Source organism: Wyeomyia smithii, chromosome 2 (genome assembly GCF_029784165.1).
Source record: "Wyeomyia smithii strain HCP4-BCI-WySm-NY-G18 chromosome 2, ASM2978416v1, whole genome shotgun sequence".
NCBI classification, from domain to species: Eukaryota; Metazoa; Arthropoda; class Insecta; order Diptera; family Culicidae; genus Wyeomyia; species Wyeomyia smithii.
This window is the reverse complement of record NC_073695.1, coordinates 137,755,502-137,782,356: the sequence shown is the minus strand read 5'-3', so window position 1 is coordinate 137,782,356 and position 26,855 is coordinate 137,755,502. Positions and strand designations below refer to the sequence as shown.

The following is a 26,855-nucleotide window of genomic DNA, read 5'->3' as shown; positions in this document are numbered from 1 at the left end:
TTAATAACATACATTCGAATATGTATTGCCTGCTTTGCAATTGCTCCGTTCTTCGGAAACAAAGGCATACTTTGACTAGAGATGTCTTTCAACGTAACCCTGATGTTGCTAGCTCCATTGCTAATGCAATTTTGCCAAACGAGGTGAAACATGGATTATGTGAAGGGTTCTCAGTATTTATCATGTCATATTTATTATTTCAATAACTTCAATTCATTGATCGTTTTTAACAATGCGGAATATCTCTGCCACGCCTGTTGGATGAGAGCTAACCGGAATCGTGCTGGAAATTCTCAGTTTGGTGCTGCTGGATTTGTCGAAATAGATGAGTATTCCCGATGTGCAACTGCTCCCAATTGATGCATATTTGACGGTTGTCGTAATGAAACAAGACGCCGCATTCCTCCTGTAATTAAGAGGTATTTGGTTGTACACCACTACTTCTACGTTCCAGAATATGCCAGAGTATGCCATGAGCACTTACGACGAGGAAACGAATTGGGAAGAACTATTGGATTCAACGAATTTGGTTCATGATTTTAACAGCGCACACATTAAAGACATGTTTGGTATTTTCAGAACTGCTCTTCAGCACAATGGATTACGATTTGATAACGTTTTTGAATTTGACAATGATGAGCTGCATTATTTAATCGGGTTTTTAAAGCCAACAGTTTCGAAACATATCGGAACTAATTCCATCACTGTCCGACAAGAGCAATATCCCTGGTACCGCTCTGGCAATATACCTTGCGAAGTTACGCAGTGGTTCATTAAATGACCACCTAAGCGTTATATTTAAAATGAGTCGCCGAATGTTGGAATGGTTACTGAATATGGCCAGAGATTGCTTGATAGAAGAATTCGTGCCACGGTATCTTGGTTTTGACCATATAGACCGCGAAAATGTTGTGCGACGCAATCTAATGATTCCAGATGCGATACATGGAAACGTGGGTTTACCGTCGCAGTCAGAGAAAGCAATCGTGATCAAAGTAACCAGGACCAATTGACCACAGAGCAAGCGAACCAATCACGGTTGGTTACCATCTGCCGATGGGTGATTGAGGTGGTCCACGGGAGGTTCAAGCGTGACTTTAAGCTGTTTCGCCAAAGCTATTTCAATTGTGCGATGAGGCATATGTTCGACGATTTCAAGATTGCGGCTGCTCTGATCAATGCGTTCCACCTACCTATTGGAGACAACGCTCAGACTGCCGATTTTCTAGAGATCATCGATGAAAGAATCAACATGCCCAATCGATTGTCGGATTATATTATTGATAAGAATTTGAACAGACAACGGGCAACATTCATGCGATTGTCCGGAGATCTTACAGCATTGCAAGATTTCCCGGTACTCACAAATGCTGAACTATGTTTATTTGCTATTGGTAAGATTTTATTCAAGTTTAGTTATTGTTGCTTGGGATTAAACACATTTCTAAAACAACAGGAACATATCAACTGAAGCTGGCTTCCAGCTACTACGTCGCACACATATTAAAAATGGACTTTATAATATTGATGTCTACCGTGACAACAATCGCACAGATTTAGTGAAATTGGGTTTAGTTAGTAGAAACTCGTGGCTTTTGAGGTGTAGAATTCAGTCTAGACATGTAGGAGCCCGGAAATATTACAGTTACCTACTTGTTGATAAAGAGCGTGAAGGTAGGGGAGCAATCAGTAATTATTATTGTTCTTGCATTTCCGGGAAAAGAACGTTAGGATGCTGTGCTCATATCATGACCATTGTATGGTACTTGGGATCCCAAGTAATAAATTTGGTTATATCAAAGTTGTTTAGTATATGATACAACTAAAACATAAAACCTTCAATGCCGATCATGCGGTTATAACAACTTACTTACAACAGCTACAAACATGTGTTATGGCTAGGTGGCCCAGCTTTATTGCAGTCATCAAAACTTCATATACGCTCCAACATAGGACCAGATATTTTATACAATCCGATTTACTTACCACATTATGGCCTCGAAATTTTAATTGAGATATATTCTCCAAATTAGATGTAATGCATTGAATTTTATCTTGGCTTTATTTCTCTATGACAGGGGATTTTTCCCGGCAGTGTAAATTTTTGTTTCCATCTTGACTGATTAATGAATATATTGTTGCCTTTAAATTGTTTTCGTGCATGTGAAAACCCTTGCCATAAAATATTTATGGTGAAACCGGCCACGAATTTCATCGCAATTGATACGCGCCGCAGGAATTCGGCAGGAAATGAATATATAATTGAAATTTAATTCCTCTAAACTAAGGTGATGAATAATTAAATGCCATGATTTGGAGTATTTTGTTAAGTTATGCCGCTATCTATCATTAGATTTTCAAAACAATGGTATGGGTTTATTATTCTCGTAAACGAAAATGCTGATTTCAGATATAATTACAAAAGTTTGCAATTTTTCCATTCAATACGACATGTTGTTTTAGAATAAAATCCCGGACGTATTTAAAATCTTCGTTATAACCAATTCTCATAATTTGATCAGGACATAGCATATCATAACCTAAGCAAACCTATCATAGCATTCGTCTGGCTAAGCTCCGATCTTGATGTTTTATACAAGCCACAATCATAACCTACATGGCGGGGTTGCCATAACAAATTCTGTTCAAAAGGAAATCACAGCTTGAAAATTTATCTTAGCTTTAAGAGGGACTATCATACAACTCCACGGGTTATGTATTTCTGGTTTTATTTGATTGTTATGAAAGTCAATACGAATGATGGTTTGTAAAGCCTATTTGCAGAGCATATTTCATGACTATCGAATAAAATCTACTTACAATCGAAGTCTTTAATGCAAGCCAACTTGAAACAAAAACAAAACTAGAATAAATTCTGGAAGCATTCTGAATGTTACTTGGGATATGCTAGACATCAGCCGAATGTAAGGCTACCTGTTCAATTTCTTGATAATGTAATAGCTGGATAAATAGTAGGAGGGTGGTATTCCAGACACGACCGCATGACGTTGACTACCGTATTCTTATATTCCATTAAAACAAATAGTAGAGGGAATTGCAACACTTCTATTACAAAACTTCGAAGCACCAGAAGGTATCAGTTGCCGATTATTCTTGTTTACTGGTTAGTCCGTCCAGAATTCCAGACATTTCAGTATTTTGCAGTAGCCATGTGTTAGTAGTACATGGCCACCAGCATTACGGGTGAAATCGGCCCGAGATAACCGGTACTATTTTGTCTTTCCTCCTTTCAGTTGCTAACACCTAGCGTCCGTATGTAACCGGTACGGTTTAGTAATGAAACTGATGGGGTTTGATTGATTGATTTCTTTTAAAGGGACTTTAACCCCAAACGGTCATTCATCCCTCTGCTTTGCTTGAGGAGAAACAGTCTCTTATATAGCCCAAAGACATACGCTATATGATGGTGGCTTCTAAAACCTGGCGGTGCCACACGCAGTGATGCCACATTTTCATCTGTATTTTGGAGCTCAAAAAATCTTATCACCTTGGTAAAATTTGAAAAAATCTGTAAAATAAAATCTGCATATGTACACGTTCACGCGTAGCATATCTATCTATCTATTAATATAAAAGAGAAGTTTTGTATGTATGTATGTATGTATGTATGTTCCAGCATAACTCTCGAAGGCCTGAACCGATTTCAACCAAACTTGGCATACGTGTTCTTTGTACAAAGGAAGTGGTCATGGAAATATTGGATAGGGAGAGTGGTTACCCTTAAAGAAGAAGGGGGTCGAAAGTAATAAATTTTCATACATAATGGAAACCTTTCGTTGAAATCTGATGTTTTTCGGGTTCTTGGTCATATTTGGAGGCCGGAAGTTTATGTCCAGAGACCGAAACATGATGTTCAATGCCATTTGTAATCCAAGATGGCGACTTCCGTTTTCTGGGAAGCCACTTATAACTGCAGAAAACGCTCACAAACTCCCCAATATTGGTATTTTCGGAACAAAAATGACTCTTAAGAACCGGTTATCGGTGTCTGACGATACTTTGAAACTTGGGTTGCCGACTTCCGGTTTCTGGAAATCTGCGAAAATTAATAATTGAATTATATACTTGGCGATATGGGTATTTTCGGAATCGGAATGACGTCGTCATACGAAAACCGATCATATGTTTCCAAATATTGGCCTTTTTTGAAACGTAGTTACGTCTGTTTGCAGCCGAAAATCGGCTTTCGTGCAAATGATTCTAGAGAAGTGTTTCAAAAAATCCAACCTGCTTTGATCCGTTTTTGGAAGGATTTCTTGACATTTTTCTTGCATAATTTGATAACGGAGAAAGATAGCGACTTTTGGTTTCTGGGAACCTGTATACAACTGTAGAAAACGTTTACAAACCTCCAAACATAGGTATTTCCGGAACCAGGATGACCTTTAGAAACCAGAAATAAAAGTCCTACGACATTTTTTAAATTCGATATGGCGACTTCCGGTTTTAGAATTTTATATAAGCTATATGAATATATACTCTTCAATATGTATATTTTCGATATCAAGATGACGTCCCGAATCCAAATACTCATGTCCGGCGCAAATATTTAAATCGTACATGGCGGATTACAATTTCTGGAAAGGTTACTAGAATACAGAAGAAGGCTTGGACGTAATATTGAAACATTGTTTTGAAATCAATTCCACGATTTCTGCTTTCTGTCAAGCTGTGTAAAACTGAGTAAAATGGTCAACTAATGTTAATATTTATAGAAAGAGAACTATGTTCAGAAAATGGCAACGGGCGTCCAACGCTATTTTCAAATTCAAGAAGATATTAGGTTCATAGGTCAGAGCTGACTCCCCAAAACCGAAAATTGGTGTCCGAACGTTTGGTATAGTGAGGGTTGTTTTTCTGCATTGGAAGTTATTCAAAACTTGAGGAAAATGTGGAGATAGTCCCCGTCTGGGAGGGAGAAACGGATACGAAGCTGTGTAAGTGTTAAAATGAACCAGAATGAGCTGTCATCGACTGTCAATTTGAACCAAGGAAAAAAAAACATTTTCTTGCGATGAGTATTGTTATAACTGATACCTTTCAGTTGCTCGAAAAAATATTCATCGCCAACAGTTTTTGCATTCATTGTCGTTTCACAAAATATTTTGGTTTGTTTTTACGTAAAATAATAAATTTCATAAGCTTTAAGTAATAATCATGCTAGCTTACTTCGATTAGTAAACTTGCGCTTCTCTGTATTTAAGGCAATTTCGAACATGCTTCACTGTGGTCGATTTAAAAACTCTGAAAAAACTTTTATACAACGGTAAATTGAAAAAAAACACATACTCGAAAAATTAGGTAAAATTTGCACATTATTCGCGTTGATAAAGATTTTGAAGGCTGGTTGGCACTTATGTGAGCTCTCATATGTAATTGTCAAAATGATGATGACATTGATGATATTTCCTTCCTTCTTTTTCGCACGTAAAAACCAAACAAATATCAGCAACACCGTCAACGCGAATTTCTGATTTCTTCTTCTGACAAAAAAGTAAAACGAGAAGACATAGCAAGCAATAATTTTAACTATCAGAGGTGAGCTTAGGCTATTGATAATGTAATTTCAGTCTAATTTGAGTTTATTGTAAGTTAATCGATACCGTCGAGGCAATCCATTTTCCAATGGAATTTTTGAACTCACTCGACCCAACTGGAATGCCTTCGCATCGATTGTTAATCAAAGAAATAGGTGGTATATAATCGAGTTTGTAACTGAAATAGAAATAGAAATATTATTTTTAATGATGGGTTGGAAAATATATATGGAATTTTAGAAAGTTATAGAAAAGCAGAAATTTTTACACGAGCAAGGCCGGGTACATTCAGCTAGTGAATATAATAAAACCTCCGACACGCTCCACCGCATTTGAGTTAATTTATATTTTTCAACTATATAAATAAGCTTAATTTACGACCCCATGAAAATCAAAAGATCTGTATAAATCTGTATTATTTCCAGAAAATCTGTAATCTGTATATGCAGATATACACGCAAAAAATCTGTATAAATGCAGATAAATATGTATATGTGGCATCACTGGCCACACGCGCTATAAACATGCACACACGCGCTACAGATATGCATACACGCCATAAACATACACACACGCTATATAGCAAGCCACACACGCTAGCCACACACCTCATATATTAGGGACACACGCTACAGATATTCACACACGTTATGTGCACACACCCTCTATATACATACGCTTTATGATGGTGGCATCGCAAACCACCTGGCGGTGCGAGTATCTTTCAGTTTCGGGTTGTATTCACCCAACGATATCTGAATCGGATTACTGCTGGTGGGGTCCAACTCAGATCGAAGGGGAGCCGAACTGAAAGAGGTAAGAACTGCAGCCAACCACTATCACCGCCGCTGTTGCCCGCTGCTGATCCACTTCGCCTACTGCCATCGGTGTTGATGTCCGCTGCTGCTGCCTGCTGCTAGTAAACTTAACTGATGGGGTGAAATGTTCGAACGGTACCTTTATACCGAGGCTTCGTCAGTTAGTTAGAAAGAAGGAGGGGCTAAATAGCTAATGAAATGACAAGGAACGTAAATAAGCACCGGAAACAGAAAGTGACAACAACAATAACAACAAAGTCAGATCGATTGTATCCGTTAGTGTCGACTGTGCTTGGGAAGAGAGGTAGTGATTGGCTGCGCGGTATGATTTAGACAATCGATATTAATTACCAATTTTTCAATAGTGTATCTCAAACAATAGTTTGTTTTTGTTACATGAATTAAACCGTAAAAGAATTTCTGATCGATTGATGCCAGAACCTCGAAAACCTGAGTATAAATGACTGAAAAAAAGCGCTCAAAACCTGACCACTTTTCCCTGGGTTTCCCTGGTTGAATTACTAGATTTTCAAATTCAGGTGCCTATCTTCGATATAGACGTTAGTCAACGTCAAAAAGTTGGGTACTGAGATATATTGTTTAATGATAATCTACTGATTTGCATGATTCATGAAGTTAATGAGCAACTCGTCAACTTTTTTGCCTTTAGGAACATACAAGTTTTCGTTTGATGGTAAACACTGACATTTTATTGTAACGAAAGCTACGATATCCAATACAGGTACTATTTAATCAAACATATTTATGCACGTACGTACATGTTTACACATTAACAAACATAAACAGTTTTATGATCTCGTCAAACTGAATCTACTGGTATATAGCATACTTGTATCACGAGCAAATTTTCTTAGCGATTTAGATTTTGAGCTGTTATGATTTTTTTGTTGTAAGCACTAGACCCTAAACCTCGGGCCTTAAATAGGTTTTAACTCTTTTCTCCCACGGCAGATTTTTTTGGCCCCATAGTAACTTTTTTCGTCTCATCGAGATCTTTCGAACCATATATAACACATTGATATGCACCAGAATACCAAAATCGGCCACTCTCCTTTGGTTCCATTTAGTTAACTAGTAATCGAGATGCGCAGAAATTTGTGTTTCATCCAACTATTATGGACATATTCGTTACCCCTTAAATCATCCACATGCCAAATTCCGTTTCATTTGCTTGGTTTGTTCTTGAGTTGTGCGAAAATTTATGTTTTATTTGTATGGGACCCTTCCAGAAGAGGGAGGGGTCTCAAACTGTCATAGTAAACCAAGCAGCACGCATTGTTGCAATGAAGCAAATGCAACTCTCAATGCAGCATCAAAGATTGTAATAAATCGCATCCGTTACTTTTATTCAACTTATAATTAACTGAAAAAGCGCAGGAGGTGGAGCCTATATGCAACTAACAGTGCTATGTGAATCATCATCTGCTTCGATAACCGCTGCAGTATAGGAAGAAAAGAGAGGAGAGTTAAGTTTGTTTACCTTTACTGTCATTACTCTTCGGTGATGGTGTAGCGAAGTTTAATATAACTACATATATTATAAAAAACTTCAAATATATCGAACTTATTCTCTACTTACGCTTTTGATAAGTATGTTATTCTACCTGCGATTCAAAATTTACCGTGCAAAAAATGTTTTTACTTCGTAATTATTCACGCGCCTTTTATAAAGTTGTGGTGCACCCCTCACACCGATAAAATGATTAAATCACTTCGATAAATAAAATTATCAAATGAACACATTCATTACTCATACATACATACACATCTCAAAATTATCTCGTGCACTTGATATGATATGCAATAAAGTTTAGTTAGATTTAGACCATCAAAGACAACAGTCATTCTATCGTCCGAAGACATTATTTTATCGGTAGGTTCGAGTACCTACAACTGGTGACCCCGACGTGATCGTCGCGACAATAGATTTCAAACCTTGATCTCGCGACGGTTCGTTATTCCGCGACCGCGAAAACTTCGGAACAAAGATTAGACGCGCAAGTTTTAACCCAAACCTGTAGAACGGTATTCCAGACTCAAACCGCGTGTGAAAAGTTACAATGGCTCTAGAAAGCAATGGCGACCGGCCGCTCAAAGAAGAACAATTAGATGCCAAAGAACCGACGGTTATCGCTAAAATACATTTCCCGGAATTCGATCCGGATGATATTGAGACCTGGTTCATCTGTCTCGAAGCAGCTTTTAGTGTAAACGCGATCAAAAACGATAAATCTTAATTTAACGCAGTGATTGTCGCGCTAGGATCGCGTGCCAAATATGTGCATTCAGTGATTGCTAAGTGTAATGCCACTAACACTAACGACAAATATGACGTTCTAAAGGCTGCCGCCATTGCACATTTTCGACCGTCGGAATCGCAGCGACTGACCAGCCTCCTCTCTGGAATGACCTTGGGTGATCAGAAACCGAGCGTACTTTTGTCAGAAATGCGCCGTCTAGGTGGTGTTGGTTGTACTGACAGTGTATTAACTAACCTCTGGCTGCGAGCCCTTCCACATACCACGTGTTCAATCATAGCCGCCATGCCAGCTGCCACTCTTGACGAACAAGCAAAGGTGGCGGACAAAATTCTTGAAGCACCCCGCGAGCAGATTTCAGCTGTACGAGTAGCCGAACCATCTTCGATATTATCTCTCGAACAGAGAATCGAAGCACTATCACGCCGCCTCGATGAAGCATTATCGTGCGTTCGCGGACGAGATCGACACAACAGCCGCACACGCGATCGATCATTCGACAGACGCGAAGGAACTCCAGCCCGCAGTAAAACTCCCCGACGGTGGATCTGCTGGTTCCATTACAAACATGGTGCCGAAGCTCGGAAGTGTGAGAAGACCAAAAGCGATAATCCCAACGTCAAGTGCATTGTTTTCGACGGACGTGTCGAGGTGTACACTCGCCCAAAGGAAAGTTGAACGCAACCACCACTGCCGACAACTTTGCACTATTCGCCATCACCTCTAATGAATCGAGCCAGAAAACCATCCAGAACAAACAATCAAACATCCAGCGAATCCACATACACGACTTAAAAACATCGAATCGATACCTTATCGACACCGGGGCCGACATATCGGTCGTTCCACCCTCATTAAGGGAACGTCTCAACCCTACAGCTTCACACCAGCTTTTTGCCGCTAACGGTACCAAAATCCAAACGTATGGTACTAAACGCATCACCGTTGATCTTGGCCTACGAAGACCATTTTTATGGGTATTCGTCATCGCAGATGTAAAATCGCCTTTTATAGGAGCGGATTTCCTCAAGCATTTCGACTTACTCGTAGATCGACAATACCACCCGATTGGAAATAGAAAATATCCACGCAGTTTCTGAGCCAGCTATTACCACATTCGATAAAAATTCCCCCTTCGCTGAAATTCTCGCCGAGTACCAGGATATCACTGTTCTAGATATGAAGCACCGACCTACTAAAGCCAGCACCGTACACCAAATCGTCACCACCGGGCCACCTGTCTTTTGCCGGCCGCGTCGCCTTCCGTTGGACAAAATGAAGTAAGCAAAAGCTGAGTTCCAGTTCCTGATGGATCAAGGCATCTGTCAACCATCGAAGAGCAGTTGGGTCAGTCCGTTGCATTTTGTGAAAAAAGCCAACGGCAAGTGGCGACCCTGTGGCGATTATAGAAATTTAAATGCCATAACCATTCCTGACCGGTACCCTGTGCCACACGTCCAAGATTTTTCAACTATTCTACACGGTAAGCAAATTTTTTCGTGCATTGACTTACAACGTGCGTCCCACCAAATTCCAGTGGCACCAGAAGATGTCCCAAAGACAGCAATTACAACTCCTTTTGGACTCTTAGAGTTTAAATACATGACTTTCGGTCTGCGTAATGCAGGCCAAACTCTGCAAAGGCACCTTCATGCCATTTTAGGTGATCTTGATTATGTGTTCCCATTCATTGACGACATATGCGTGGCATCGGACAACGTTGACCAGAATAAGGCGCATCTCAGCGTTGTCTTCGAGCGATTACGACAAAATGGTCTCGTGATCAATATTGCAAAATGCCAGATCGGTCAACCTTCAGTAGACTTCCTAGGCCATCTTATCACACACGAGGGAACACAACCGAAGCCCAGCAAAGTTCAAACCATCTTAGACGTCCCACGGCCATCGACTGCCAAGCAACTGAAGTGATTTCTCGGTACTATTAATTTTTATCGACGATTCATCCCCCGGGCAGCAGAAAATCAGCAAATACTGCATGCGATGATCAGTGGAAACACCCGCAACGATACAACCATTCTCCAGTGGAACGAAGCTACAATTGCAGCATTTCAGCGATGCAAGCTGGACTTAGAAAACGCTACCCTTCTCGCTCATCCTGCATCGGATGCAAAGCAAATCCAACACAACAAAGACGACTAAGTTTTATAAGTGAGTATACCACCGATATTAGGCATGTGTCCGGCGAGGAAAATAAAGTCGCCGACATGCTAAGTCGCATTAATACCATAACCACTACCGAAACGATCGACTATGATCAGATGGCCGAATTGCAAAAACACGATCCGTCACTTAAGCAGTTTTTAGATAATCCACCCACTAACACCACCGTAAAATTAAAGCTTCTCAAATCACCACTAGCATCAACACCAATATACTGCGATATTTCTACCCAAGCTATTCGTCCATTTGTGCCGCAAGAGCTTCGATCGAGAATCATTCAGAAGATGCACGGTACATCCCACCCTGGAGTTCGCGCAACCTCACGCATGGTTTCAGAACGATTCGTTTGGCCTTCACTTCGTCGTGATTGCAAACAATTCGTCACTAATTGTATCCCTTGCCAAAAATCGAAAATACATCGACACAACAAGACACCGATCGCCAGAGTTGCGACACCAAATAGTCGTTTCGCACACATTCACATGGATCTTATCGGTCCCTTACCCCCTTCCGATGGCAATGTGTATTGCCTCACAATTATTGATAGGTTCACCCGATGGCCAGAAGTTTTCCCGTTACCAAACATGACAGCTGAAACCGTAGCTCGTGCCTTCGTCAACGGATGGATCGCACGATTTGGTGTCCCAATAAATGTGACTACAGACTGTGGTCGACAGTTCGACTCCGAATTGTTTCGCACACTGACAAGAATGCTCGGAATCACACACTTGCGCACAACCCCCTACCACCCGCAAGCCAACGGTCAAATTGATGAAAAATCTCGTTGGACTGAAGTGCTACCAATCGTGCTTCTTGGAATACGATCATCAGTGAAGAAAGATCTGCAAGCAACGGCCGCCGAACTGACACATGGCACAACACTCAGGTTACCCGGTGAGTTCTTCACCTCCAGTGATAGTACACTACCTACGGCAGATTTCATCTCCAATTTAAAAGCAACAATGTCAAAGCTTAGACCCACACCAACTTCTAACCACGCCAAATCATCATCGTTTGTCCAGAAACAGCTATCAACATGCAGCCATGTTTTTGTTAAGGTAGGCGCAATCAAACCATCGCTCGCCCAGCCGTACGATGGACCATACCGAGTGATACGCCGAAAGAAAAAGGTTTTTGTAGTGAGCGTTAACGGCAAATCTGTTGCCATTTCGATCGACCGACTAAAAGCAGCATTCATGCAAGCAGAGGATCTTCGAACCAAAGATGACGTCATCAACCAACCCGAAGCTACGTCTCCCTCTACCTGTCAAACCCGCTCTGGACGCCGCTTGAAGATACCTCAGCAGTATTGGTAAATCTAAGAGGGGAGTAGTGTGGTGCACCCCCCACACCGATAAAATGATTAAATCACTTCGATAAATATCGATAAATAAAATTATCAAATGAACACAGTAATGAGTAATGAATACTCATACAAACATACACATCTCCAAATTATCTCGTGCACTTGATATGTATATATTGCAATAAAGTTTAGTTAGATTTAGACCATCAAAGACAACAGTCATTCTATCGTCCGAAGACATTATTTTATCGGTAGGTTCGAGTACCTACAAAGTGTTGTAAAAGAAATTTTATGATTCAAACTCGCCAAATTATAAACAATGTTTTGGGAAACGATAGTTCAGAAAACCTTGCTCAGTGGATTTGCAGTGTTAATCATGCGGAATATGGAATAACAAAATCATATTTCCAATAATTATCATTTATCATTCGTTTATATTAGAGATGGCTGGTTACCGTGTGGTAATTTTAGCAAATGTATGGTTCAACAAGATGTTGCTATACATTTTCATCACTAGTTTGCTTTCCTTAGAAGAAAACGTTTGTGAAACAACGATATGCAACATCATATGACATTATCGTTATTTAAAAGCATCATGGAATATGCAGTTGAATATAGATTGCAGAAAACTATTGAGCAATTTCTAGTTTTCAGTTACGAGAATGATAAACGTAAATAACAAAATGTTGGTAAATTCTTTTATATTTCTTCAGAGTAACCAAAAAAGTTTCTTGCACCGTTAAAAAAGTTTTAAAACAACAAATATTGACTAGTCTCATTTGAAAACATGTTGCAAGTGCTGCTTGGGAACCTTTATCGGCACCAAAAACCCCTAGGAGAAAGTAGGTAAAGACGGACACCCTAAGGTTTAATATAAATAATTACTTAGGTATTGCTATTTAGATCGCAGTAGTCATACAAATTGAAACCTAAGGTCATTTGTTTTCATAATCATTTTTGGTATTAGTGAACTTCCTCCAAGTTTTATGTGTTTTGGGTCTTCAAAAATAAGACTACAAATTGCTGTCTTTTGACATGGTTGGGAAAGACGGACACTTGGGGTGGGTAAGATGGACACTACGAAGGTTAAGGTGGACACTCACAAAAAAGATGTAGTACGTTAAGTATTCTTTTGATTTTTGTGTTAAGTGATGGCCATACATTACTCTACATTATCCCGTAAAGACCCGGGACGGAACTTGTTTTTTGAAAATGCTCGTTCTCAGCACTGGAACGGCCGATTTGGGAAAAGTTGGACTTTTACTCAAGGGGAATAGTTGCTCTAAGTTTTGGTAAAGATGCCAATTGCTCCATGTATCAAATCATGTCAGGTGGATGAAATATGGTATGTAAGAGTGAATTTTAGATTTTTTAAATTATTTCAGTACAAAATCACAAAACTACATATTTTCATAAAAAATCAAACAACAAAACCGTTCTTCAAACTTTAAGCTCTAAATTTTTGCGGTAAGGTCTCCTGAATCCATACGTGATGAAATATTCATTTTAGCATGCAAACATTTTGAGAAAAACCAGTTTAATTTCACCAATGTACGTATTTCCATGAAAACCTTATTTTCTCAGTCTCCCACGGTAGGTTTCAGCTTAGCTCTTCAATTTTCAAGTTCCATATTTTTAGGGTTTCGTCTTCTGAATCCAAAGATGCTGAAAGATTTATTCTAGCATGCACAGATTTGAAGAAAATCAAGTTTTCATAAGAACTCGTACTTTAGTAAATTCAAAATCGTTTTTCTCTAAATCTGCGCATGCTAGAATAAATCTTTCAGCATCTATGGATTCAGAAGATGTTACTCTAGAAATAAAGAGCTTGAAAATTGATGTGCCAAGTTGAAACCAACTGTGGGAGACTGCGAAAATCAGGTTTCCATGAAAATACGTACTTTAGTGAATTTAAACTCGTTTTTCTCAAAAAATTTGCATGCTTAAATAAATATTTCATCGCGTATGGATTCAAAAGACTTTATTTCAAAAATGTATAGCTTAAAATTTGAAGAACGATTTTCTTATTTGATTTTTAATAAAAATACGTAGTTTTGTGATTTTGTACTGAAATAATTTGGAAACTCCAAAATTCACTCTTACATACCATATTTCATCCACCTGAAATGATTTGATACATGGAGCAATTGATACGTATGAAAATTCCCAGTGTTTGATCAATCTGTTTGAAAAATTAGAAAAAAACACAGACATATTTGCGTCTCACAAAAACGGGGAGGGGTCAAGAGGGGTAGCACCTTTACCAAAACTTAGAGCAACTATTCCCTTTGAATAAAAGTCCAAGTTTTCCCAAATCGGCCGTTCCAGTGCTGAGAACGAGCATTTTCAAAAAACAAGTTCCGTCCCGGGTCTTTACGGGTTATTAGAGTCCATCTATACATCACGTGAACAGTTTGAGAGGATGGGTTTCGATGAAGGCGAAAATTCTCCGCCTATATGGCCTGTTCTAACTGCTAAGTGATTAATATCTGCTGGTTTTTCTCGCGGGTGTACTTTGTGAACATCTGTAGTACACAACAGATGCTACATGTGAAAATTCTTGAAAAATCCGTGTATCCATCTTTCCCTACCTTAGTGTGTCCGTCTTGCCCGACCTGGTTGTAAATTTTTCAAACGATCGTAGCTCTTCATCGGAACATCGAAAATCTGCTGTATTTTCACTAGAAAACCGTGGAAAGACTAATTAATCACTTTACTATTGTGAACAAATGAAAACACGTAAGTTTCACGAGTTTTTCACTATTTTCCGTGGAATAAAAATTACATCAAATTGCGCGTTTAAGAAAATATTCTTTGTTTTACGCACAAATTTGACAGTTTGCTTGCTGAAAACCGATAATGCAACTCAAAAGCATTAACACACTATGAAGGAGGTATTCGCATCACTCAATTATCATAATACATTCTAGTTTGTGAAATATTAAAAGTGTCCATCTTACCCGCAGTGTCCGTCTTTACCTACTTTCCCCTACATATAAATTTTCACGCCGATCATCGGTTCAGTAGTTTTCGAGCCTATATGGATCAGACAGACAGACAGACCGGACTGCATTTTTATAAGTATAGATTACAACATCAATATTTTAGAACCTAAAGAGTGAATAAACATTTATTGGATTGAGGCGTTCATGTAAATCTATTTTTACAAATAAAAGTTTAAATGAGAAAGGCTGGGTCTGACCGCCAGGTGAATTAATTTAGGTTTTTTTGTAGGAGAGATTTTTTTCCCCTGTCGGGGGCATATTACCACTGCGACCAGTATTTAGATCTATTGTGGTGTGTCCTCTTTTGCTGTATACCTATTTGAAAGATATTGACCACTACATTTATTTTAGTCGACAACATCTTGTATTAAGGCATTATCCCAATCTGGTATTATTTTCCTTATAAACTCTAAAACTGTTTGAGGAGAGCTAGCCCATATTTCCGAAGGCTCTATGAGCCCTTTCCCAAGGAACTACTCACAAGGTACTCACACAGCAGATGTTGAGAGCTTTCACTCTCTATACTACAAAACCTACAGTTATCATCATCTAGTTTTCCTATTTTTTTGAGATGGTACTTGCATTCAGCAGTTTTCGTGTAATAGATAGATTTGGTTTGATGAACCGCTTGGCTTGCCGACCTGTCGAGGTGCCATTCCAATTCAGCAGCACCTGCTCTCTTTCCCATTCCTTCAGTGCCATATTGAGGGAACGGTTGGAAACACCACAGAACGATTTAGGGCCAATAAATTCCATCGCTGACCCGAGTCTGGCTAACTCGTCTGCTTTTTCATTTCCTTCATTACCGCTATGTCCCGGAACCCAGTAAAGATTTACCTTATTGCATTTAGCCAGTTACTGAAGCATTTTTACGCAATCCCAGACCAATTTGGAGGAGCAGCAAGCAGATTTCAGAGCGTTCAAAGCCGCTTGACTGTCAGAAAACATGCATATATTAGCATAACGATAGTTTCTTTTTAAACAAATTGCAGTGCATTCTAAGATAGCCTATATTTCAGCTTGAAGGACAGTGGGCCATTTTTCCATTGCTACTAAACAATTCACTCCAGGACCTGTGATTCCAGCACCTACCATGTTTCCTAATTTCGAGCCATCAGTATAGAAAATTATAGAGCCGTCTCGGGTGCTGGGACCTCCTCGTTCCCATTCACTATGATTTGGTTCGAATACAGTAAATAAATGATTAGAGTCGTATTTATTGAACATCAAATCTTCATTTTTTAGTATAAGAGGATTGATGTTAAAATCTTTTAAAATACTCAGGTGACCATGTAGATCTCCATCAAGCAGTCTAGTCATGCGACTGAATCTTATGGCAGATTTACCTGCAACCAGTACAACTTCTTGAGATAGTGGTAGTAGATTGAGTAGTGCGTCTAGGGCCTTAGACGGGGTGGTCCTCATTGCACCAATTACCGCCATAGTGGCAAGCTTATGTAGTTTTTCAAGTTTCATTTTGATTGGCTTTCGGTCACCAAATTAGTGCTGCATACATAACTCGAGGTTTTATTATAGCAGAGTAGATCCAGTGTATCATGCTTGGTTTAGAACCCCATTTTTACGAAACGTTCGCTTGCAGGCCCAAAAAGCACAAGTAGCTTTATTGAGGATTTGCTCCAGATGAGCATTTCAGTTTAGTTTACCATCCAAGATCACTCCTAAGTATTTAGTTTCATTGGAAAACGTTAGAGGACTTCCATCTAAGTAGAGAATATTGAGATGAATATTCCTCTTTTTTGTGAAAATTACTATCGTTGTTTTCGAGGGATTTATATTTAGCCCTTCTTTCTTACACCATGAAGCGGTGAAATTCAATGCTATTTGCATTCGTTCTGAGATAATGTTGTCAAACTTCCCGCAGACTATAATGACCAAGTCATCCGCAAAACCGATCACTGTCCCTTGGAGAATTTCTATGCGCATCGATCATGTGTTTTCCTGTGGAATCTTTTGCGAACGGAATCTCCTGTAATACTGTTCCGTAAGCTTATTCACAGCCGTGGACGTCGGTTGCAAAACCTAGTGATCCCAACCAACAACACGGCTTGTTACGCCAGTTCGATGTTCGTTCGAGGTGTGCTAAACTGGAATTCGTTGCCTACCGCTGTGAAGCGTTCTTCGTCGGAAGCAAATTTCAAGAGTGGCTGCATCAACTTTTGGAAGCGTGTAATCTAAAGTTTTTACATATTATTAGATTGAGAAGGCTTAGAACAAGTTAAGAATAAGTTTTTTATGATTAGTTCATACGCATGGTGAAAACGGAGGTAGCAAATTTTTAAAAGATGTATAATCTTACGCTACTGGACAATAAACAAACAAACAAACTTCGAAGCCTTGTAGTTCTACGTTTCTTAGAAGATCATCAACTACTAAAGACCAAAGTAATGGTGAGAGATTGGACAACCTTTGAAATTGGATTTGTGGACAACCTTTGACAGCCATTACATTTATTGAAGAATCAACTACTTTTGCAGTAATTACACGTTTTGAGAGCATTTTAACAATCCAATTCACCAGGCAACCTTCGAATTCATGCCTTTTCATAGCTCTCGCTTTTGAAACATATGTTGCATTGTCGAACACTCCTTCAATATCCAAGAATGCTGCTAATAGTATTTCTTTTGCTTCGAAAGTCTTTTCTATTTTTGTTACCAAAGTGTGAAGTGCAGTAACTGTTGACTTTCCACTTTGATACGCAAATTGCATTCTATTCAACGGTTTTTTACAAAGTAGAACCCTTTCAACATATTCATCGACGAGTTTCTCCATCACTTTTGGGAAAATTGAACCCAGACTTATTGGTCTGTATGATTTGGGCGAACAGGTTTTTTTATTTACCTTTGGAAAACTCTGTTTTACGCCATTCAATAGGAATATAACTAAGCAAAAGACTTGCTGTAAATAATTTGGACAAAGCCGGGACAATAACTTTTTTGCATTTTTGAAGGAATATTGGATAAATATTATCCTCTCCAGAAGATTTATAGGGCGCAAATGAATCAATAACCCATCTTGGAATTGAAAAGATTTCACTGGCAAGACTTTTCGTTTTGTAATCGAAGCTGCTCATAGTATTTTCATTGGGCAACTCATAGCTTGTGCGTGGATTATCTAGATTCATATTTGAGGACACGTAGGAGCCTGGAAAATGTACTTGCATAATAACTTCTAATGTTTCATATGTGTTACTAGTAAAGGAGCCATCGTTCTTTTTAATTGATGCTAGGCCGTTAGTTAGGGATACCATCCGTCCTGATTAAGCAGGACATGTCCTGATTTTGAGACCCGTTTGGAGCGTCCTGATTTATTTTTCATATTTTGTCATTTGTTCTGATTTTTCTGAATGATGCCGGATGTTCAGAAATGCTGAAGATTGTTCTGTACTTTTACTTTGACTCCGGAACGAAACGGACTCATTTCGAACTATTTTTTTCTTTTGTTGAATTTTTTCAAGAATAATTGGTCTAGTCGTTGCAATCGTCACACATCTGACTTTTGGGTTCTAAAGCTATCTAGCTTTGTACGCACCATAATGGCGGTCGCTATAATGCGTTTTTGTAATATGCAAACCTCTCTGCTTACGCCAGTTTTGGGATTTCTGAGGAATTGGCAGCACAAATGTTGCCGGATTTATTTCTCTTTTGATAAAATATGTGAAGACTTCAAATTGAAGTGAGTAGAGTTGTTAAAAGGGTGGGTTATTTTTTACAAACTTTGCATTACGCGTCCGTCATTATGGCGCGTAAAATGCTGAATACCAGTTTTTATATATCGTTTGAAAAAGTCGCTTTTTCTGAACAAAACGTGATTTTTACAAAATGTTTATCGTTTTTCTTCGATTTTAAAATGAAGAATAAAAATTGCTCGAAATGTCTTGAATGGCATTTCGCACATGTACGGTATATGAGAGAACTGTCATTTATGGTATTTCGAGCAGTTTGTTATTCTTCATTCAAAAATCGAAGAACAACGATAAACATTTTTTAAAAATCAAGTTTTTCTCAGAAAATTGCACTCGTTCAACTGATATATGAAAATCAGAAAACCGTGTAAAACATCAGGACAGAATTTTGAACAGTTTACGTGTGCTGCATTTTTAGGTATCTACTAACGCCTAATGAATCAAAGTTGCAAAATTGGATCGTCCGAGAAATACTTTAAATAAATAAATGAGTGTTTTGGTGTATTTTGAAGTGTATATTTCAAATTACTTGTTTTATTTATTGATACCTCAAAAAAAGAAAACATTAAATGTGTACTGAAAAAAGTTGTCCTGATTTTTACCCCGATCAAATGTTAACCCTACCGTTAGTATGAGCTTTTGAAAGAACTTTATGAAGCCTACTTATGACTGGTACGCTTTCAATGTTTTCACAGTTAAACCGCCAGTCTCTTCGTTTGGATCTTCTAATCTCTTTGTTGTACTCAGTTAAAGCTTTTTTATACAGAGACCAGTTTGATGTTAGTTTTGCTTGATTGAATGATTTCCTTGCTTTTTTTCTCAGCTTTTCTAATCGTACGTTCCACCATGAGACTTTTCTGTGCGTAGGGCGTCTTTTTTCTAGGCAGTTAGTATCATAGGCGTGTTTGATTCTACCTATCATATTATTTGAAGTTATTTCAGGATTTTTCCGGGAGCTTAAATTATTTGGAATCATGTCATTCGCACTCTCAAGAGCGAGGGCGAAGTTTTCCCAATTTGTTTTACGAGGATCCCTATAAGTTTCATAAAATATGTCATTTGCAACGTAATCGAAAAGAATATGGTTATGATCATATAACGATATTTCATCTGAAACATGCCAATTGTTAATTTTTTCAGATGTTGTGGAATTACATAACGTAAGATCCAGGACTGCTTCTCGCCTCTGTTACAAATATCAATATCATTCTGTGAAATAAAAGAAAAAAGTGACTCACCTCTTTTGTTTATGTCAGAACTACGCCAAATTGTATGCGTAGGCTTTATTTTGACTTCTGCCGTAAGAGACGAAAGCTGCAACCTTTGATGGTGGGACATCGTCAACATCCCCAGGGAAGTACGCTGATGCTACATGAATTGTCGTCTTCCCTCTAGCAGTAGGCACTTCTGGCATGATCGCAACTATATCTCTGTCAATGAATTCTGTAAGAGGCACAAATTTCATGTTGACGTTTACCAGGATTGCAGCTCCAGGTGAGAGCTGCTTGCTGTCATAGATCAACTTACAATCCTGTGCCGAGAGCCCTGCTTTTACCCATGCTGAGCAACCTAAGCTGAACAGCTAAAGCCCTTGGTCTCCCCGGGACCGCCGTTAGGCATTACTTCAGGGAGAGGGCCCGTCGTGCTTTTCGCACTTACCTCTATGGGTAGCAGAGCAGCCTATAGAGGCCAGTTAGTTAACCGTTAACTAACTGGGGCACGTCGATGGTTTCCCTGCAAAATAATAACGATCTGTGATGCGGCCGTGATGACCGCATCCCAGATTTCCCTATTTTCGCACATCCTACGCACTATATTCTCAGGCGTGGTGTCCATCCCACTTATTGCCAGCATTTCGTACCGTACCCGCTCGAAGCGCGGACATGTGAAGAACACATGCTCCGCGCTTTCTTCCGCACCCGTACAAGCGGGGCACATAGGGGACTCGGCGTACCCGAACCTATGCAGGTACTGCCTAAAGCAGCCATGGCCTGACAGGATCTGTGTCAGATGGAAGGTTACTTCCCCATGGCGCCTATTAATCCAGCATGCTAACTCTGGAATGAGTCGGTGTGTCCATCTACCTTTTGTAGTGTTGGACCACTCCCGCTGCCACCTGGCCATTGAAGATGACCGTATGGTGTTGTGACTACCCCTCGTGTCGCGTTGGTCGAAGCACTCTACATCCTCTTTGACGATGATGCTGATGGGCATCATGCCAGCCAGGACGCAAACCGCCTCGTACGACACTGTTCGGTATGCGCACGCGACCCTTAGGCACATTAGCCTATACGTACTCTCGAGTTTGCCGCGATGGCACGAGGTACTCAATACCTTGGACCACACTGGTCCTCCATACCTGAGTATGGACGTGGTCACGCTAGCAAGGACTTTGCGCCTGCTGCTACGGACCGCCGAGCTGTTTGCCATCATGCGAGATAGCGCTGCCACAGCCATGGAAGCTTTCTTGCAGGTATAATCGACGTGGCTCCCGAACGTGAGTTTGTCGTCGATCATAACCCCCAGAAGGATGGGTCCACTGGCTTCGGTATTTTCAATAACAATTTAACCGTCTCCCATAAGCTTGATAATCCTGCTTCTGTTTACGTCGCAGAATTGGCTGCAATTCAGTACACCCTAGGGATTATCGGAAAAATGCCCACGGACCATTATTTCATCTTTACGGACAGTCTCAGTTCCATTGAGGCTCTCCGATCGATGAAAGATGTTAAGCACTCTCCGTATTTCCTGGGGAAAATACGGGAACATCTGAGTGCTTTATCCGAAAAATCGTATCAGATTACCTTAGTGTGGGTCCTTTCTCACTGCTCGATACCGGGCAATGAGAAAGCGGACTCTTTGGCTAAGGTGGGCGCAACAAACGGTGGAATTTATGAAAGACCAATTGCCTTTAATGAATTTTTCTCATTTGTACGTCAGAATACGATCATCAGTTGGCAAAATGCTTGGACCAGAGGGGAACTGGGAAGGTGGTTACATTCCATAATCCCCAAGGTGTCGACGAACCCGTGGTTCAAGGGGTTGAATGTAGGTCGGGATTTCATTTGCGTGATGTCCCGGCTTATGTCCAATCACTATAGATTTGACGCGCATCTCCGTCGTGTTGGGCTCGGGGAGAGTGGTATCTGTGCCTGTGGTGAAGGTTATCACGACATAGAGCACGTTGTTTGGTCATGCCCTGTACACCGTGACGCCAGGTCTAGATTAATAGCTTCCCTGCAGGCCGAAGGTAGGCAGTCGGCTGTTCCTGTTCGTGATGTCTTGGCAAGCCGTGACCTATCCTACATGTCCCTTATATACGTTTTCCTGAAATCCATCCACGCCCCAGTTTAGTCCTACCCCCTTCCGCCTGCATCCAGCCTAACGACAAGAACACGTTAAGACCTCGGATCCGGAAACAGCAATCAGACCCGCACGATACTCTCAAGGCCCGAGGGAGACAACCCAATATGCCAGTCCGTAATATCTTGGCCCAGCAGCGGAACATGTGCTTACCTATGGCAATGAAAACCATCATACAGTAAACCAGTGCTTTTAATGCAAAATATTATAGCTTTAAGTTACATTTAGTTTCAGCTCGTAGTCGACAGCGAGAATAAAAAAATTTGCTCTTAGTTATTAAGATTCTTTAGAAAGTAAGCTACCAGATATAATTGGCGCCGTTAAACATTAAATTGTATTTGTGCCGTGTCAAATAAATTATAGATGAACAAAAAAAAAATAACCCCCAGAAACTTCAACGAGCGTTTTGAGGCGATAGTGCATGTACCGGCACTAATCGATGCCTCCTGCTCAGACTTTCTGTTATTTACAACAATAACTTCAGTCTTATGGTGCGCTAGCTCTAGTTTCCTGGAGTGCATCCAGTCTTCCACTACGCGTATTGATAGCGCGGCCTTTAACTCTACCTCTCTAATAGACTCGCCATAGACCTCAAGAGTTATGTCGTCGGCGAAGCCCACGATCACCACCCCTGGAGGGAGTGTTAGTTTTAACACGCCGTCATACATAGCGTTCCACAGTACCGGACCCAGGATGGAACCTTGCGGTACACCTGCGGTAACCGGAACGCTTTTCTGACCCTCGTTTGTGTTATACACTAGCACTCGATTCTGAAAGTAGTTGCCCAGAATCTTGTACAGCGGCGTCGGCACTCTGAGACTCTGTAGCGCTAAGGCTATGGAGTCCCAGCTGGCACTGTTAAAAGCGTTCTTCACGTCAAGCGTGACGATCGCGCAGTAACGAATGCCCCTCCTCTTGCGTTGGATTGCAACCTCAGCCGTTCTGGTGACGGAGAGAATTGCATCCACCGTGGACCTACCTTTTCGAAAACCGAACTGGTTGCTTGATAGACCGTTCTCACTTTCTGTATATTTCACCAGTCTATTGAGGATTACCCTCTCAAGCACCTTGCCCGCCGTGTCCAGCAGGCAGATTGGTCTGTATGCCGATGGGTCACCTGATGGTTTCCCAACCTTCGGCAACAGCACCAGCCTCTGGCGCTTCCACACGTCCGGGAAGAGGCAGTCGTCAAGGCATTTCTGCATGACCGCCCTGAACAACCCGGGGGCTTCTTTGATGACCGTCTTGATGGCCAAGTTCGGGATTCCGTCTGGTCCCGGAGCCTTGCCTACCTTCAGGGAGCTTGCGATCTCGATCAATTCATCTTCCGTCACCCTTACCGCATCGTCAGCCTCTGCACGGCTGCCGTCACTCACGGTAGGTGGTGACTCGTCAGCCGGAGGATAGGGACTTGATTCGTGGCTTGGGAAGAGGCCCTGAATGATCGTTTCTAGCATCGCTGGTGATTGTTCGGCCGGTGCTAGCGCACCTCTAGTCTTGGTCATAACGATCCTGTAGGCGTCACCCCACGGGTTCGAATTGGCACTGGCGCAGAGTCGTTCGAAACAGGCTCGTTTGCTGGCTCTGATTGCGCTCTTAAGCGTTGCCTTAGCGGATCTGAATGCGGCACCGCGTTCCGCTCTTTGCTCGTCGGAACGTGCGCGTTGCATCCTCCGTCTTGCACGGAGGCATGCATTGCGCAGGCCTGCTATCGTATCGCTTCACCAGTATGTCGGTGGCCTACCCTCTCTAGGCGGACGAGACCTAGGCATCGTGGCGTCGCACGCCCATGGCAGCATCGAATTTAGATGGTCCACATCCGGGAGCAGTTCACCCCCTTCGTGCTTCCATCTAATTGCCTGCCCAAAAACATCTGCATCGAAATGCAATGTTTTCCAGCCGTAGAAGGATGGAATATTGGCCCTACTCGCTGCTTGCTTCCGCACGCCTACCTCATAGCGGATCGATTGGTGATCGCTATTCGTGTAGCTGTCGTCTACCCTCCAGTTCGTGATCAGTCCCGGGCTGCAGAACGTCACATCGATAATCGATTCGGCACCGTTTCTACTGTAGGTGCATTTTGTACCAACATTAGCCAAGTCTAAGGTGAGCTCTGCCAAAGCTTCCAACAAGACCTGGCCCCTCTGGTTTGTACAGCGACTTCTCCACTCGACAGCCCAAGCGTTGAAGTCACCCGCAACCACCAACGGCCATAGGCCCGTCAGTTCCACGATTGCTTGATCGACCATCTGCGCGAACGTTTCGGTAGACCAACTTGGCGGAGCATAGCAACTGCAGTAGAATACTCCATCCACTTTGGCTATAACGTACCCCTTTCTGGAGGTCGATACAATCTCCTGAACCGGGGACCTGCCTGTCGTGCAAATGGCCGTCTTCCCAGACTTGTCCGATACCCGAGAGCCCTAGAATATTACTATTGTATACCCATGGCTCCTGGAGTAAGGCTACATCCAGTTTGCTTTGAGAAAATGTTTTGGTGAGAATATTTGAAGATATCTTTGCATGATGAAGGTTATTTTGTATAAATTTGATGGTATTCTTCGCCATTTAGGATAAATTTGGTATGTTTTTGGGCTTTTCCGCTGTATTGTAACCCTTAAGTGCTCTTATTTGTCTATAGACAGGCTTGTTTGATACATTGACGGAGCTTGAACAAAGACTTCCAGTCGGACATTCTTTTTGCTGTGAATAACTGAAGATACTTTCACAGAGCTATCGACCATTGCAACATAATCAGACGACTCAAAGCCAAGTGTGGTTCTTCTACTTCTTCAAGTCTTTCTTTCGGAACCCGTTTTCCTTTAGGAGCATCTCCGAACTTGTAGTCTAGCACAAATTCACACTACTTCAGAACCTGCATAGACGAACTGTTTGCCGTGAAAATCAGCTGAGTATGGTGCTCTTTGACAGTTTGTCGTTTCAATATTTACCACGCATCGACCTCTAGACCATCATTTTGGCTTTCAACTAGAGCAATGATTTCGCCGTTGCTATCCTCTGCACTATGCGGGAAGAATCCTATAAGAATTTCAGGCTGAGGAATATCAATCTCATCAACCGCTATAAGACATGCATCATCCCATGGCTTTAGGTTAGAAATAATCGCCTTTAACCTTTAACTAGGTTTTTGCATATGATGATCATATGCCCCGGTCTGATTAAAAATGTACCAAATTTTGGTTTGACTTTTTTCTTTCTACTAACTACTACCTTAAAATACTAACTACTAACATCAAACTAACATCAAAATTGCCTTTTGCGTAGCAATTATTTGATGTGTTGATAGCTCAGCTTTGGGAAAATATTTCTGGATTATGCCAATTCTTACAGCGCTCAAAGCATCTCTGTAGGATGGATTGTAAGAAATTTGGTTGACACCCCCTGCTCTTATTTGGTCCAGTCTGCGTTGGACTGAAAACTTTGGAGGTTGTTCATTCGCAGATTGGTAGACTGTCCTCTTAGGTTGAACCATTGAGATCAGCGTTCCTACGTCGCTTACTTTGGTCGTTTTTAGTAGGTCCCCTGGAACTGGGATTAATGGGAGCTGTAGCTTATTTGCGGGCCTCTTGAGCACTATGCCTGTTGGCGAGAAAAGATTTGAAACGTTTTTTACCGGCACCATTGAGCCGAATAAATCTTCTTTCCGATATGGAATTTTCATTATTAGCCTCACAGGGTAACAGCTTCTCAGGAGCCTGAGGAGACGACAATAGTGTAAGGTCAAGATCTTCATCGGTGGACTCCTCGATTTTATCCTCGGTTTTTCTCGGAGGACTGTCTAGGATGGACGACCCACGTGACATTGCATCATCCACCGAGGTGCAAAGCAGCTCTGTTGTCGACTCTTCGATATTCTTATCGGTAGAACTCATTACGAAATCATCTGAAATAACAATATAAAAGAATTTAAATGATTCAGACTTATATTATTCAGACTTATATTGTATATCAATTCCATGCAAACTGTATATTAGCCAGACGTGGAGTGATAAATGTTCTACAAGTAGGTATACCAGTTACCAGGACGTCAACATTTATCCTTTTTACAAAGCCCGTCACCTGGATCTTATACAAAGAAGAAAATAAAAGAGGGCTATACTGCCGTTCCAAGCATAGTTGTCCTTTGTCCTACACAAACCTTATGTAGGCTGGGACGGTTATGCTTTGAACGGCAGTATAGTTGTTTAAAGTTTAATAATAATACTGATATAACAATAATAATACTGTTTATATTCTTAGTCACAGAATAGCACTGTTTATATTCTTAGTCACAGAAAAGAGCACAAGTTTCTGCTGTGAGGTGGCTGAATGAACTCTGTCACTGTGTACGAATTGGGTATCAGTTATGATCACTTTTACACAAAAAAGTGTTTTAACGATATGAAGAACACCTAGTTCTTCACTCATGTTTCTCAGAGATGGCTGGACCGATTTTCATAAAATCAGTGTCAAATGTAAGGTCTAGTTGCCCCATAAGACCCTATTGATTTGTTTTGCAATCTGACTATTACTTTGCCTGTTATGTTTAAAAATGTGAAATCCAGCTATGAAAAGGAACATATTCCGAAGACTACTTGGACTCACTCACTTTTCTCAGAGATGGTTGAACTGATTTCCCACA

General features: G+C 40.8%; 1 protein-coding gene across 1 annotated transcript; it reads left to right on the top strand.

Moving 5' to 3' along the window:
* The first annotated feature begins 8,457 nt into the window (after positions 1 to 8,457).
* Positions 8,458 to 9,333, top strand: LOC129719972 (uncharacterized). Its single transcript, XM_055671376.1, has 2 exons — positions 8,458 to 8,584; positions 8,645 to 9,333. Exons 1-2 carry the CDS (start codon positions 8,458 to 8,460, stop codon positions 9,331 to 9,333), a joined length of 816 nt encoding a protein of 271 aa, XP_055527351.1.
* Positions 9,334 to 26,855: the final 17,522 nt, after the last annotated feature.

What these genes read in the sequence shown, in the direction of transcription:
- LOC129719972 (XM_055671376.1), top strand. Translation starts at nt 8,458, where the DNA reads ATGGCTCTAGAAAGCAATGGCGACCGGCCGCTCAAAGAAGAACAATTA. An exon ending in TATTGAGACCTGGTTCATCT is followed by an intron (nt 8,585 to 8,644) that starts GTCTCGAAGCAG and finishes AATTTAACGCAG; the next exon opens with TGATTGTCGCGCTAGGATCG.